General features: G+C 42.7%; 1 protein-coding gene across 1 annotated transcript in view; it reads left to right on the forward strand.

Annotated features, from left to right (window-relative positions):
• The window catches only part of PCSK5 (proprotein convertase subtilisin/kexin type 5), a 1,432,234-nt gene that overhangs the window by 517,110 nt on the left and 898,907 nt on the right, over nt 1-16,217 (forward strand). The window contains exon 7 of the mRNA XM_085633086.1: nt 13,616-13,788. Coding sequence (XP_085489212.1) covers nt 13,616-13,788 — 173 coding nt within the window. The remainder of the gene's footprint in view (nt 1-13,615; nt 13,789-16,217) is intronic.

Genomic DNA, 16,217 nt, shown 5'->3' on the forward strand with positions numbered 1-16,217 from the left:
ATTGTGTAGTCCATCAAATGCTGTGGGTATGTTATCACCTTCTTTTATATTCCAGAAAATCATGCAGATACAGCCAAAATACCATAAGTACCACAAATATTCTTAACTCCATCCATCCTCCTTACAAGTACCTTCTTAAATTAGCTTACTTTACACTTTTCGTATGATGCAGAGCTATCGGCCAGATGTGTAAAACTCATCTTCCCGACTGAGATACAGGCTCCAAAAATACAAGTAATCCTGACTGCCACTTATTCCATTCTGGTGTGAATTCTTCTAAACGTATCTATTTGTTTACAGGGTTGTCTAGAATTCACCACCTGAATTGAGATTCATAATGATAATTTCTTGATTATTAAACAGGTGGACTTTTTGTTTAGAACAAACTTATAACTGTGATTTAAAGGACAGCACAACCTCTCAAATTATTTCTAATTATTAATTTGTGAATGGTTATCTTTTGTAATGTTAAAAAAGAGCAATATGTATTTCCACATCTAACTGTATCCCCTAGCTTGTCACATAATCTGCTGAACTATTTAAACCTTTGTGCAGGTCTGAGTTAATGACAGACTGGTAATGGTTTCTGAGTAGATGTAATCTACTACTGTATTGGTTGCCAGCCCCTGTACTGATTGATGTTTCCCTGAATACAGCTTGTTTGAGACACTTTCCAGCCGCCACCCTATATCCTTTATCTTGAAGTATTACATTTATCTATTCATTCCCGTCATGAGCTTTTGCATGACTTTCTGTGAAAGGCTGAATTCAAAATGGAAAATAAATTGTTTTCATACATAATATATGTTGGAGAGTTGCCCTTGCTGCAGGGTCACCCCAGATGTTGGTCTCCTGTTGCTGAGCCCGTTTTTTTGTCAATAGAACCCTGCACACTTTCCCCTACTAACTAGTGGCAAACTGCTTGTGCTGTCCTCTATAAACATTATAAAATCGGCATATATATGATTACTACATTTAATTTACTTATAAGTCCCTAATATATGGTACTACAGGTACCCAAGACCTGTAAATTAAATGTGAATAGTTGGCTGCAGCACTCATTGTGCCACCCACTACAAATATACCTTCCTTAAACATCTCCGGCCTGCCACAGCAGCGAGTAGGGCAGAGTGAAACTGCAATTTCGACCAGCGCTAAAACAACTTTTGCCAGGTTAAACCTTCATTTTTAGGTCGAGGACTATCCGGTCTGCCGAAGGCAGAACCGGAAGTCAGAGATTTAATGTTTCCTAGAGTGGCTATTTAGCCCGCCTCTCTTTTTGCTTCTCTTCCATTGGCTGGCTTCCTAAACGGAGGCCAGCCATTGGAGGAGAGAGCCGTCCCTCCAAATAGGCTCCGTCTTTTTCAGATTCGGGGGCGTGTTCCTTGCTGTTCTTTCCACTTTTTAGCTACGCCCTTTTAGACCAGCAGGAACACGCCCTCGAATCCGAAAAAGCTTGGAAGCTTCCCGTGTTTTCTTTTGTCTTGTTTGGCTTGACTTTTAAAGCTCGGCTCTCGTGTTCGGCACATATCTTGTTTGTTTTGCGAATCTGGTCACCCTATACCCATGCCTTAAAAAAAAAAAAAGAATTTGTCCGTCTATAAAGCAAACGGTGCTCATGTAAAGCGTTCTGATACTTTCGGGTCGAGTTCGCGCTATACAAAACCGCAATGCCGGTGTGACATGCCCCTGCCCTGGTGTTTTATGTGGATGAAATATGGCGTCCGATCCCACTGGGTGCGAGGCCCACGCTGCGGAATGCCCTCAACCCCTGTCTGAGTTCCTAATTGAGTCGCACACGCTCCAGGAACCTCCTGAAATGTAGGTTATTGGAATTTTCTTTTTAAATGAACCTTTGTGGACTCTACGGGTTTTGGATCGCAGAACATCAGCTGCGGTGTTCTTACCTCCTCCTGCACTCAGTCATAAAACTCTAAAATAAATAGTCACTCCCGTAATTTCCTTTGCACAAGAAAATAAGCTTCCATGCCTCTTAGGCATACTGCATAGAGCCTTCACCATTCTGGCCCCAGCTTTGTGTTGTAAAGTTGGTCCCTTCGATGACCCTAAATTCATGATTCTAAAATTCCGGCTGGTGTGGGACAGCAGGATATCTTTTTCGGGTTCAAGTCGCAATGTCCTGCCATCTCCTTCCATATCGTATCAGAGGTGAATGCAATCTGATAAAATAAAGACCTGTCTCTGTCACTGTAGCGCTGGCAGATTGTGTTGCCACCTCGCCTCAAGTATAGGCCCATTATATTTCGTAGCGCCTTGTCAGTCGCACAATGCAAATTCCAAACAGTATTAAGTAAGAGTGGGCGTAATCTAAATCCCCCCTACAGACTTCTTCAAACGTTGTCATACTCACACTTTGAATGTTGCGAAGTTTTGACAACGTGTCAAAATGTGGCTTGCGGTCAAACTCACACAAAAGATTTGCAAAATTAACCTGAAAAATAGTTTTATCAAGAAAATGATTTTACCAAAAGACATTTTTAGTTGACATTTGCTTCATCAAAACCACCTTTTCAGGATTTGTAGCTTCATTTTTTGCAAATTTCGAGCTATTTGCAAAGGTTCGGAAAAAAACATAATTTTGCGGAACAAAAACTTTACAGATTTGAACCGCATTTGAAGGAAGGTGGTCCATTGAGAGGGCAGTAGTTGAGAGAACACAGTGACCACGCTGGAGACCATGTTGTGGTCTGTGTGTGAAGGGTAGGCAGAAAAGGGACAGAATGTGAGCCTTTTAATTCCTGTCTAAGGTTACCATATGACCATGTCACAAGGACTTAATGTTCCAGTCCTGTTTCCTTTTTAGAAATGATTGTTTTGGAGTGTATTAATTACTGTAGATAATCTGACGTTGACGAGGACTTCAACTCCCAGAATGCATTTTGTTACATGGGAGGTCGGGCTGGAGCACTGCATCTCTGAGATGGCATCGTCTCGTAACTTTGTGCCTCCAAACTCAGTGTTTGCAGGTTGCTATGATCGGTGACGTCACGTGGGAACCCTGCCTTTGATTGACTTGCATAAGACTGAACAAACCCGCTTAGGCGTCGGACCTCGGGGCGGAAGGAGAGGCAGAGACGGCAGTCTCCCTTCCTTCTCGGTATAAGGCAGCTCTTGTGCCCCACGCCCGCGCCGCCTGGAGAGACCGAAGTAGTTAAAAGCCAGAGGGCCGTTTCGCAGGAAGTGGAGTAAATGAGAGGCGGTGTGTGTTGGATCACATGTGGCAGCGCCTCCCGCTGATTGTGTCTGACACTTCTCGTAGGTTGGCATCGGGACACCACGCCTGCGGAGCCGGGGCTGTGTAGAGTTACTGATCTCCGACTTTCATCAGCAGCTGAACTGCCGTAAGTACATCTCTGAAGTGCAAAGGTTTAAGAATCTCTACAGTTTGTTGTGGAGTGGGGGCGGGGAGTGCTCTTTCTCTGATCGAAGTTTGGCAAAGTAGAAACCTAGATTGGCGGTTGCTTCCACTAATGTTTGTGGACATGAAATGTACTTTGAACGTTTCGGCAAGCAGTACGAAAAGAGGCTTTCCTTTAAACCTTGCTTTTCTAAAAAAAAAAAAAAAAAGATAATATTCAAGATGTCAAAATAGGAGCTCCGGGAATCCCGCACAGCGCAAGAAAGATTCCGCATGACTAGATCCACTCTATCTCACTACCTCACTATCTCACTACCTCTCTCTCTCAAAACATCACTACCTCACTCTCTAGCTCACAACCTCACAACTTCACTCTCTCTCACTCACTACCTCAATCACTCTCCATCTCACTACCTCACTCTTTCTATCTTACTAACTCACTTTCACTCTCTTTTTCACTACCTCTCTCTATCTCACTACATCACATCATTCTATGCTTATATATCACTACCTCACAACATCCCTCTCTTTCACTACCTCACTCTCTCACTACCTCACTCTCTATCTACCTCACTCTCTATTTCAATACCTCTCTCTCTCACTACCTCACTCTCTCTCTGCTAATGCAATAGGTATCACATATGCAAAAAAAAAGCTAATGCCAATAGAAATGACAATGCCATTTATTTAGGGATAACAAAATAATAAAAAAATAATAAGCAATACCAATAGCTCTACCTATAATATTGCTGAGACCATTGCATTGTAAATGCTTGTTAACCCTTGGTTCCTAAATGCTCATAGTGCAGGGTGAATGGTAAGTAAGAAATAGGAAAGAGCATGTATTTAATGCTTCACATATCCGGGCAATGGAAAACCACACTAGTCATGTTTTTTTTTACTGTGGCAAGACTTGCCTCCCAAAGACTGATACTGGTTTATCTTGCTGCATTCAATAATTGCTAAATTCAGGTTTGGGAACAGCTAGGAAAATGCTTCTTCCGCTCTTTTTAATTGCAAAGTAAAATCCTCTTTAATGATAGTCTGATTTTAAATTGTTATTCTGGTAATTCCACTTTTAAAAAGTTGGCATTTCCCTGTTAAATTGAGCCAAACCCAGATAAGAGGGGAGAACTGAGAATAAATAGTTTTGGGTGTAGGCAAATGATTGCACCCACCCACAGGCTGGCACTGGACATAAAAGTGGTAACCTCAGAACCTGAAAAAAGAACACTCCTGGGCCTGTGAAGATCAGAAGGACTACCTTGCTGTCTGAAGATCCTGAAGGAAGTATGGCCCAGCTTGCCTTGAAACCAAGACCGCAGAAGTGACTCTAAGGGTTAGCTGGCTGATCTGTTTGAACTACAGGGACACAGCAAGCTTCTAGAGGCCTTTCCTGCTTCCCTACAGACCAAAACCAACTGGACCTGACCTGGTCCCCTCTATGGGAATGGAGACTTGACCCCCAAATGCTGTCCTCAGGTCCTGGATTGGACCCTTGGCTGGTGTCAGTGTGTACTTCTTGCTGCTTAACTGAAGGTTTTGCTAGAGCAGACGCAGAGTGAAGCAGTCTTGCAGCTCCTCACCTTAAATGTTACTGGATCAAATACAGCATGATTTAGAGCAGCACCAAGCACCTCCGCACCTAAGGCTTCAGTGGAACTTTCAGCAGGATGAACTTGGTCCTCTATCTGGCCTGCATCCCATCGCAGTCATCTTGAAGTTGTGATTTTTACGTACTACTGATTGGATTTTTGTGGTTTTGGTGTCATTTTATTTATTAAGATGTTCTCTAATTTTTTTATTTTATTGGTTTGGGATTTCTATGTTTTTTTTGTTTTTACTTCATTACTGTTTGAGTGTGCATTGTCACTAAATAAAGCCGGACTACTTTGTGCCAAGCTACCAGAGGGTTAAGCACAGATTTATTTAGTGACTTTAGTGGTTTGCCCTGACATGGATTGTCATAATTCTTTGAAGTGGGTTCTAACCCACTTCAACAAGTAGTCCGATTTCTCACAATTCATATGTTGCTTTACATACATTTGAAAACGGGGGTTTGCAATCTATGTTTGACAAGGTGAAGTATTATGCCCTGTACACATTCTTGGATTCATGAGTTACTATACTACATGGCCTAGAAGTTATTACTTTGAGAGTGCAACATACACTGAAGCTTCTTGGTGCTAAATTAATGCATTGTTCAAGGAAGAAAAAAAGAAAAAAATATAGATTTCCTGAATTGCAGTAAGCCTAAGTCTGCCCGAATATAGATAGGAAAATCGTTCATTCTTGCCAGCAGCTAATGAGAAAGCGCTGTCACCAGATTTTATTGTTCTGGTCTCAGAAATTGAAATAAGTGATAGTTAATTGGATCGTAAACTACCCTTTGAAGTATGCCAGGAGAATATTTTGCATGAAATTCTGGGATTTGTAAGTGCAGAGCTCTATAAAGTATCTCTAGACTAGGCGGGGAGTCAATAAAGCTGGCAGGAGTAAAATGGTTACATTTTGGAGCTTTTTTAATTGGGCGAGTGGCTCCATTTTTAACCAGTTGCAGCTGATGTTTAAACTGGTTGGGGAACGTCAGGGAGATTGAGTTACCATAATCAAGTCTCGATTTTATGATTGTGTTTACCACAGGAATGTGATCTTGTTTATCAATAAAAGGAAAACAATATTTTAAAATCTTGAAGCTAAAACATCTTGGAAAATTTTGCTATATGGACATCCAAGGAAAGATTTCTATCAATATCCGTGCATAGGTTTTGTACCAAATTGGTGGGCATGCGCACAAGCCATTTTTGTAGGCCAAACTAGGCTCCTGGATATACAAGTCATCTGAATCAAACGGTAGTTAGGGTTGTGAGTTTAATTTGAGAAAAATTCTAGACAGCCACCCTTTGATATGATGAGCAGTTTTTCAAACAAGTAGATATATTTAATGCAGTTTTTATTAGCTAAACTGGAAATAATCTGGTTATCACCAGCATGCATAGAGAAGGATGCACCCAATACGTGCCATCAAGTGCCAATGCCAGAGGCCTCATGGATGTTGAAGAACAATGGTGATAAAATAGTTCCCTGGGCTAGTCCACTTAGGAGAAGCTAAGGGTCAGCAACGCTTAAGGGAAGATATTCTGATTGGTATCTATCTGTAAGAAAGGAAGAAAAGCTGTCCAAAGATGGTTAATTTGACCTCTGTCTTGAAATCTTTCTGTCACCATGCCACAGGCTTTGGATCAGTCCAGCAAAACCAAAGCTCCAGCGTCCCATCCAATGACTTCTTTTTAGACCATCTAACGCAGACAGTACTACAAGTTCTGTGCTTCGGCCTACTCAAAAGCCTGCCTAATGAAAAACCAGGATCTGATTGTTTTTAACATAATTGTGTAATTGATTGTACAGAACATGTTCTAATAATTTACTTAAAAACCAAAGTTAAGAATTTGACCTGTAGGTGCCCAATTCTGATGGTTTAAAAGGTATTTATTTAGGTGGGGAATTAGCCAAGACATTTCGATTTTTACTAAAACTATGTGTTTTGAATAATATGCTTATAGCTGCTTTCAGCCACCCTCTTCAACCATTGGTCTGGAGTTGTAATTCACATTTTTATTGCACATTTTTCGTCATCCAGCAGGGACAATGCTTCAGCTCACTTCAGCCATTGTGAGTGACAGCATTCTGCTCTTTGGCAAACAATATATCCTTCACTGCCAGGAACTGCTGTGGCAAAGTGTGATTTGTGAGGCCACGGTTATTTTTTTATTCTGGCTATTGCTTTTACACTCCTATTGATTGATGTTTGCTAATTAATAGATAGAAGCATTGCAGTCTTGCCAAGGCCATACCTAATTATTTGCCCACGCTTGTTCAATAATAGCTATACTAAGGCATGTTTACAGGCTGTAGTGTCTATGGGGCACATGCATCATTGTTTTTTGCAGTTGTAAAGGGGCAGATTCGCTATTTAAGTAATTGCAAAATTTGTGATTACTTAAATTGTTGATTGCATTTATGGAATCGCAAATTGCAATTCCCTAAATGTAATGCAATGCAACAAAAAAAAGAATTTGCAATTTCGCTTTTAAGAAACTCAAATTACCATCAGCTTCAAGTTGATGGTAATTTGCGAAAACTTTGAAAAATGCACAAAAGTGTCTTTTTCAAAGTTCTATGTTGCACACAAACATGCCCTTGGGGCATGTGTATGTGGAACATGTTTTTTAATTGCATGCACTTTCAGAGGTGCATCAGGGTGTCCTTTTGACACCCTTGCTCCCTTGAAATTGCATGCTCAATTTGCGAGTACCTATTTGGTACTCGCAAATTGTGCATGCAATTTCCATTGATTCCTATGGGCCTCTAGGCCCATAGGAATGAATGGGAAGACATTCCTGAATTGCAATTCGTAATTAAAGAATGTGTAGGAATCGCAAATATTTTTGCAAAACCTACATGCATAGGTAATTGCGATTCCTTAATAGTGATTTCTTAATAATCGCTATTAAGGAATCACAAATGCCTATCTTGATGCATGTGCCCCTATGCCCTTTATTAAAGAGCTATTCAATACATCTGAAAAGGTTTTCTGGATAATCAAATCAAAGATATAGCCTCTTAGCAGGTGTTAGGTCACCAGGAGGCCTTGAGGGACGAGTTTGTTTTTGAAAGAAGGAGGAACGAAGGGGCTGAAATCTTCTCGAACTGTTTGTTTTAGCTGACCTCTAGAGCCCCCTTCTCTTATACCTTCTTCGTTAAAGTGGGACTTTGTCAATTTTTCCCCTTTATATTTCGTCTCAAATCTTATCAATCGTACTTTCGAGGAGGAAAGAAAGCTGAATGAATAGCTCTTAACCCTTTCGCTGCGGTGCGAATTCCGCCGCAGCGCTGGGGGGGTTTGGGGGGTTGACGGCGCCGCTGTGCTCATGACAGAACCACGCCGTCATGAGTCACGGGCGAGCTGTGCTCATGACGGCGTGGTTCCGTCATGACTCCACCCACTGCGCTAATCGCCCGCACAGGCGGGGAATTAGCGCCGCGTGGGAGGAGCGGCCGCCAACGGCCGCAGCTTGACGGAACCACTCCGTCATGAGCACACGGCGCCCGTGGCTCATGACGGAGTGGTTCCGTCATGAGCGGGGAACGGGTTAAAAAGGAATACAATTAGATAATAGCCACTGGGGATGCTGTATTTCAGTTCCTTTTACGCATTCAGATGTTCCAAACCTGTCTGAAAAATATATTTCTTAATTTTTCTAATCAGGTGCTTACAAGTTTTTATTTGCGCAACACATTAATTTTCAGCCTCTATATTATAAACGTTCCCACATTTACCCTCAAGTTGCCGAGTATAAAGTTTACTGTTTACTTGATAACTTGTATATCCTTAGGGGGTCTTTCCACCAAGGGAGAGTCAGTATCCAGTAATGTGGTGAAGTTGCTATCTAGTATTCTACCAGCTGCCCTGGATCACAAATGTGGGCATGTATGTTCCGTAGCCACAGCAGCACTTGGGTAAAATTCACAGTTCCCATGCTACAGCCTGACACATATTGGGGACAAGTAACACAACAACAAAGCTTTCTAGAAAGTATATTCTCTAATTAAAGAAAAGTTATATGTTTGTGCTTCGAATTTATTTTGTCAGAATGTTGTCCAATAATGGTATAAGACCATTCCATGTTTTCCTGTTACAATATTTAGCAAGATTTGCTTGATTTTCCCTGACTGAGCCGAACAAATGTTAACCTCACCTTGTTGGTTGTGTGGCTCTTTCGGTGGTTATAAATAGGTTTAAGGAGTTGCAAACACGCTGACTCCATTTGTTTTGAGCTTTTATTACAACCAATCAGCATTCCTTTTGTATATATGTAGGTCCTCTCTGTGTTCATAAAAAGGATGATTGTCACTTCCAGACTGTCTCTTGTGTTAGTTTGGTTCTTAATTATTGGAAGACCTTCACCCAATGGTTAAGGGAATAGAAGATATTTTAGGGATATTTATAGGGTTTTAGAATTACAAATGCCCTAGATCTATAGCAGTGTACCGTTTGCCTGGTATGAGATAGTATCTAGATATTATTGTAGGTGCTATAGGTGACCTTTCACAACACCTTTGGCAGGAAGGCTCCACAGAGGAAAGCCAATTGCCTCCTTTTGTCCCTTAATTTAGCCCTTTAGGCCTTTTCACAGGCCACATTACTGTGGAGGTGCTGAGGTCAAGAAAGCAATAATAATGATAAACAGACATAAAAAGATAATAATGCTGAAAATAAATACTTGTTTTCGATTAGTCATTTGTGCCAGTTATTGCAAGAAAAATTAACTAATGCGAGACTGTTAAACAGTGAAAGTCAGAAAGGGCATCGGTGTGCCACTGTGATTCTTTTTAGTGGGACTGTGATGCAGTTGACTGCTTCATGAGTATAGGTAGGGATTCGCAAATTAGTTGTCATGAATCAAACAAAGTAGCTACAAAATCAGACAGGCATGAATCAGTCCAGGACTTTATAACGATTTACCATTAACTTGTTAGAAATAGGGTCTCAAATTGGCAGAAGTATGCACCCTGTCCACGTCGGTGTCACCACTCTAGTCAGAGTTGGCTAGATACACCCTAAAAGATAACCCTCTGGTAGCTTGACACAGTATGAGTGCATCACACAACACAGTAACACAACGCACAGTAACACAACGAAAACACCGCAAAAATACTTCACACTGTATACAAAATACAATTCTATAAATCAATCAAGACCAAAGTGACAAAAATCCTATAAGTAGAGAGATGAATTTTTACAGAATTGAAATAGTACTAGCGCTTAGAAGCAATAAGTGCCAATGTGGGTTATCTGGCCATGCTGGACTGGGGCAATGTCAACTGTTCAGACAATGGAGCACAGGCTGGGGACAAGAGCCACGCCGGCTCAGTAAACAGAGTACCTTGATCCTGGTCTCAACTGCGAGATATGGAGTGCAAACGAGCGACCTCTGACCCTGCCTACAGGTTAGGTCTCCCCACGCCGCTGCCGCCTGCTCACCCTGGTCTCCTACTGCTGTCTCCTGCTGCCAGCTGACTTGGCCTGCCCGCTTGCTGCCTCTGCCTGCCCCTGGTCCCAGCCGCTGCTGAGCCGGTCACCTTCGCCGCACTCTTCCCACCGCTGCCTCCCTGCGGCCCCGCCCCCCTGACAGTCCGAGAAAGAAAAGTAAAAATATTAAGCTCCCTTGGAAGACAGAACCCAACATTTGACTTCTATCTTTAAATCATTTTTTTATTATGTCACATTGGGTGCGCATTCAAAGGCCTGTTTACAGAAAGTGAGCACTCATGGAAGAATACAGTAAATAGGCTATGCTCCTCTGGAGGCACTAACTCAAGCTAGACAGTTTACAACAAATAAAGCAAGCAAATGGAAAGCAAGCAACTGTGAGTTACAAAACACATAACCGGTGGTAAGCAATGGGTGGAATGCATTCCCATGGAAGCATTCAGAATTTCCACAAGAAACCTTTAGCAAAGCAGAGAGCACAACTGCTTGGTAGGCTTTGACTTAAAAAGTATTATTTAGATATACAACCATATAGTAGTATACGACATTCACAAACAATACACACAGTGCTCTGAGGTCAGGGCTCTAGTGCTTCATAGGCAGGTCCCAGAGTCCCATTCCCCTCAAATTAGCAATAGTTGTTATACCTCATTCATTTTAGATGACATTCAGGTTGAGCCCCACTAGTAGTCTGAGTCTCAGGATTCCCACTCCGACTCTGTATTAAAGTCAAAAGTGTTCTAGCGCCACAGCACTATCTGGCAAGCAAGTGCCCCAGGGGAGCACCCGGCCCGAAATCCGGCTTACCCACGCAAGCACGAGCCATGCGACCGAAGTCTGAGTGAGCCCCCTCTGTGAGCGCTGGAGATGCGGTGTTTGTCTCTGGTAAGTCTTTCTGACATGGCCCAGGCGGGCTGCACTCAGCTGTCTTAGAATTCCCCCACATGCAGTCTTTGATCGGTAGGGGGTATTCTTGGGACTCCTCTAAGCTGAATGAGTTCCAGGGGCAGGGGGTGACAAACCTGGCTGGTCCTCAGTGACAGCTCAGGCCTGCGAGGGACCACCATGGCGGCCTCTCTTCTCAGATGCTGGTCCCAACCAGCATACACTTATGCTTGATCCCGGTGCCCCCCTCTGGCATACGGTGTTACTGTCCCTCTACTGCACAGGGCTCCAGCCCAACCGCCACAGCATCTGCCTTCACTGCGCCCCCCCCCGGCATATGGGTTTTCCGACTTGACACTGAACATGGGTGATGACCCATTCAGTGCGGCAACGATCATGGCTAACTTCATGCCAGCCATTCTTTGGCATAGTATGGTTGCTTGACTTTCCTTGCACACTAGCAATGACCCTATCCGTGCAGCAGCCAATTCCTCACACCTCGCTACGAAAATCCGCTTGCCAGGATTCCCCACTGGCGCTCACTCCCTCCAACGCTCTCCTCTTCCTCACAGGGAACATTGGCCTTGGCAAGCAGGCATGCTCTGATGCTTCAGGGCAGGTGGTCTTGGATTTCCTGGGTGATGTCTCCTCACCTAGCTGTGAGACTAGCAGGCCTTTGCCCCCTGTCCTGGTCACATGCAGCAATCCAATCTTGCACAACTTTTCCTTGCACAGCCTGACTGGCTGCTTGACAATTGACAATTTTTGGAGTCTCTTGATCCCCTATTTATAGTCCTTTTCCCGATACCAAATGTGATTTAGAGTCGGAGTTTTTGAAGTTTATGTTGGGGTCTACTTCCTTTTAAAAGGCCCACTCCTCTGTTCTCTCTTCCTCCAGAAAGCAGTCTCACAGCAGAAGCGACTCCAAATCTGATAGCTCCACAAGACAGGCCATGGAAGTGTCTAGAGGTGCACATCTGGGTGTCAGCCAAGTGATGTGTAGCCTCAGCCCTACCCGTAATGATTCTCTTATCAGCCCCGTATCCTTACTTAGATGTACCCAGATACCTTCCTTGTGACCTATTGTTGAATCAAAGAGCACCCTTTGAGGTGTACTGAAAAGCCTTGCTCTACCTTCCTCCCCTCTGTCCCACCCAGATTAAAGGAATGCACCAATACACAAATCTGTCTGCAAGGAATCCTTTACCTCCTCTCAGCATGTTTCCCCATCCAGTCCAGGGTCTCCCAAAATGGAACACAGAGTCTTCATGTATTGTATCCTTCACAGGCTTACATACACCCAGCACATGGGTATATTGTGTACACACTGCACCGCACTACATCCTTCATGTATAGTACCAGTCACAGGCACAAGCAGACAATATACATGCACTGCACAGAACTGCATTATGCCTTTATTGTACAATTCACAGGCACACATACATACAGCACATGGATACCACGTATGCCCTGTGCAGCGCTATAAAACCAAACCGATGTTGGCCTGGGATGAGTTAAGCACACAGCAGCAGCCTGTAGGCCGTATTCCAGTCACACTGTTCTCTCCTACTGATCACTACACGGTATGCTGCCACCGCCGCACTCGTGCTGCTTATCTTTTGGTAAAGGCAGTAATGAGCCTTCCTTCGCTATGTGGGTTGCGCTTTGGCTGCCTCTTCTATGTTGTGGCACACATGCATGATCTGTTTTGCCTATGATAAGAAAAATCCGCATTAGTGCTCCAGAAATTACAGTTAGGCTCTCGGGGCAGAGGTACTCTTCCGTCACCAGGAATAACTGTGTCTCATAGCAGAATGTTTGACCTGCAGCCACGAGCCTGATATTAATGTGCTCTTTGCCAATTTTATCGCTCCGAAACTTAGTGCAAGATTGTTCTTGTTTCAGTTAAAACATGTATAGCACACTCCTTAAGAAAGGCGCTACTTGATACCTTTTAAAGTTTGCTACCGATTTATCTGTTATTGAAGTTGACCCTTTGTTCTGTGTGTCTTTTTATAAATGCTCTTACCTTATCTCCTTTAATGGGTACATTTTAAAACCGTGTTTTTCAGCAGTGTAACAGTCCTCAAGTGTAGGTTTACTTCAATAGTGCGTTTTTTAATTTGCTTATGCAGAATTTATTCCCCCTCCGTTTGCGTGTCTATGTATAAATACAGAAAATAGTTTGACTATGCAAAAGCCAAAGCTATTGGCTTAAACAGTGTAATTTTTTTTCTGTGATCCTTAAAATCTCTTATGCAAGCCCTGTTGTGTTTTTTCTTTTTTTGTCGATGAAGGGGTGCGCATGCTGGATGGGGACGTCACAGACATGGTGGAAGCAAAGTCTCTCAGCTTGAATCCACAGCACATACACATTTACAGTGCCAGCTGGGGCCCAGACGATGATGGCAAAACGGTGGACGGGCCCGCGTCCCTAGCTCGCCAGGCCTTTGAAAATGGTATCCGGATGGTGAGTTGATGGTGGCAAGCAATTGTTGACTCTTCCAGGCACTGAAGTGTCGAATTCCATCAAAACCTGTTTGCCTATCAACTAGTTATCTTCTACTGATGTACCGATACCTAGCTATTGTCTTTTGAGGAGTGGCTTCGCTTCAAAGTTAAAATTACCACTTTTAAGGTCAATATTGCAGCTGACACTTGAGGGACGTATAGATTGCTTTTCCAATTCGTTGCTTGTTTCCACCATTCCTTTCTGGAGCCTTTGCAATGTCTGGTAAACTAAATTTTTCCAAGACCCACTGAAAGATCATTATAGTGTCTCTAATCCAAAAGCACTAGTTTTTATTCAGTTATTTCTTTGGTTGCCTTTTACATTTTGTACTAATGCAAAAGGGAGCACTGATAGTTGCCTAAAGAAAACTACTAAAAATTTCAATCTATCCAATATGTAGCTGTTATTTTACTTAACATTGAAATGTTGACGAAATGGTGGAGCTATATGTGTGTCTGGGAGTAATTAAGGGATGCACAGACTTCGGATCTCATTCTCTCTACAATGGAGCTGTTTCAAACGATGGGGCTTCCCGGGTGACGTCATGGCCACAAAAAGGGCTAATTCTTTCTATTGATTGCGTGCTCTACTTTCTTTAGTTCCCAAATCTGTGGCTTTTTTTGTGTGCATTTTGCGTAAGAGAAATACAATCGGTGCTGCTCAAAGAGGTATATTATTATTATTTAATTGGATATCCTGTATGATGAAATTCTCTTTGGGATTTGGTAGACATTCTATGCCACACTGCGTGACCAGCAACATGGCTGTCTACCTGATTCACTTTTTTTTTAACCTATTTGTATTAGTTTCAGTTATACATAATACAATCGTATCTGTCATTACAACATTGCATAATGGACTTATGGTTTCTAAATCTTGTACAGTTGTTATAACTTTAATACACATTATTGTCATGTGTACATAGTAACTCTAATTTGCATCTAACAATAAATATCAAGGGTAGGAAACAAATTGTTGCCATTTTTTGTGGGTCAACGTCTAGTACTCCTTTTTTTGTTGTTTTTTGTTAATATTTGTGAGGGTTTTACGTTGCACTGCTGTGTACATTTTGTTGGGTACTAGTGTATAGTCGTATGGGTTTACTTAAGTCTTACTTCTGTAGAGACAGCTAACCTTGGTAAGATTAGGAATGCAGTGCTCAAGTCTACATAATTGGTGCTCTACATATGATAGCCTTGATTTAGTTTTGCAGACCACAATGGGGGCTCCTCATGGGTGAATATTCTCCATTTGATATAAAAGGACTAACTCATCCCGTCCCAAGGGTGTATCCACCTTTAAGGTGCCCCTCTGTTGTTTCAAGTGCAGTAGAGTCCAAGCAATGGCAGCCTGGTTGGTAACTTGACTCTTTAATTTTCTAATCTGGGCATTGTTATAGATTTCTAATTTGGGGCAATGTTACGTGTTGCAAATGTAAGCATTAGATCAACATCCTATTACCCATTTTCTTCTTTCTTTGTCTGGCATTAAGCAAGTTAGGCAGATTTCAGGTTGCATTATGTTCTCCTACCTGTATGCAATAAATCTGCATTGTCACCTCAAATTTTCCATCTTTTGCTTGACCTTATATTCTAGCTGACTTTAGAACTCTTTCCACTTTACCGCTGCTTAGAAGTGGTAAAGTACCTGTGCTCCCTTTTTAAAATAGCTGATTTGGCATACTTCTAATTTGTGTATTTAACTCGCCTATACATGCTGCACTCCACTGGTGGTATTTAACTTCCGGTCCCTGGGTACCAAATGTACCCCGGGACTGGAAGTTAAATGCCCTAGTGAACCGCAGCACTTATTGTGCTATGTACTATAGTGGCAGTGCAAACATGACGTCATGTCTACCATTGTAGCCTGACTGTAATAGTGCAGCACTGTGACCTGTCAAAGTAAACCTCTTTTGACACTTAAAATCCTCTTTTGAATATTAGTCAGTCACCCCTATGTGAGCCTTGTTCCCCACAAGGGCAGGGTGTATGGTGTTTAAAAGTTGGATGTTAAGAAATGTATTTTTAACATGTCCTTACAGTGACTAGCACCCAAAACCTATTCTCACTGTAGGAAGGCTGGCTGCCCCATAGAGAAACAGAGGGGAGCAAAAATAAATACGAATACTGTATCACGGGAGTGGACCAGCTAGAAAAATAATGAAACAACTATTCGCTGATGCGCAGTTTCTATACGTGAGAAGTGGAAGCACACTCCCCTGGGGGGAGGGAGGAGCCGAGGTAGCAAACATGAATGATAATGCAGCAACTATGAGAGAGGGGCTCTCATGGTGTCGCTGTGGCCTATTTTAGGAAACCCGAGGCCCAGCCTGGTATTAGGGGCAGCGCGGCAAGACAGGAGCGGTAGCGAAGGTAGCTTCGCCAGCT

This window comes from Triturus cristatus, chromosome 2_1, assembly GCF_964204655.1.
Source record: "Triturus cristatus chromosome 2_1, aTriCri1.1, whole genome shotgun sequence".
Lineage (NCBI taxonomy): Eukaryota > Metazoa > Chordata > Amphibia > Caudata > Salamandridae > Triturus > Triturus cristatus.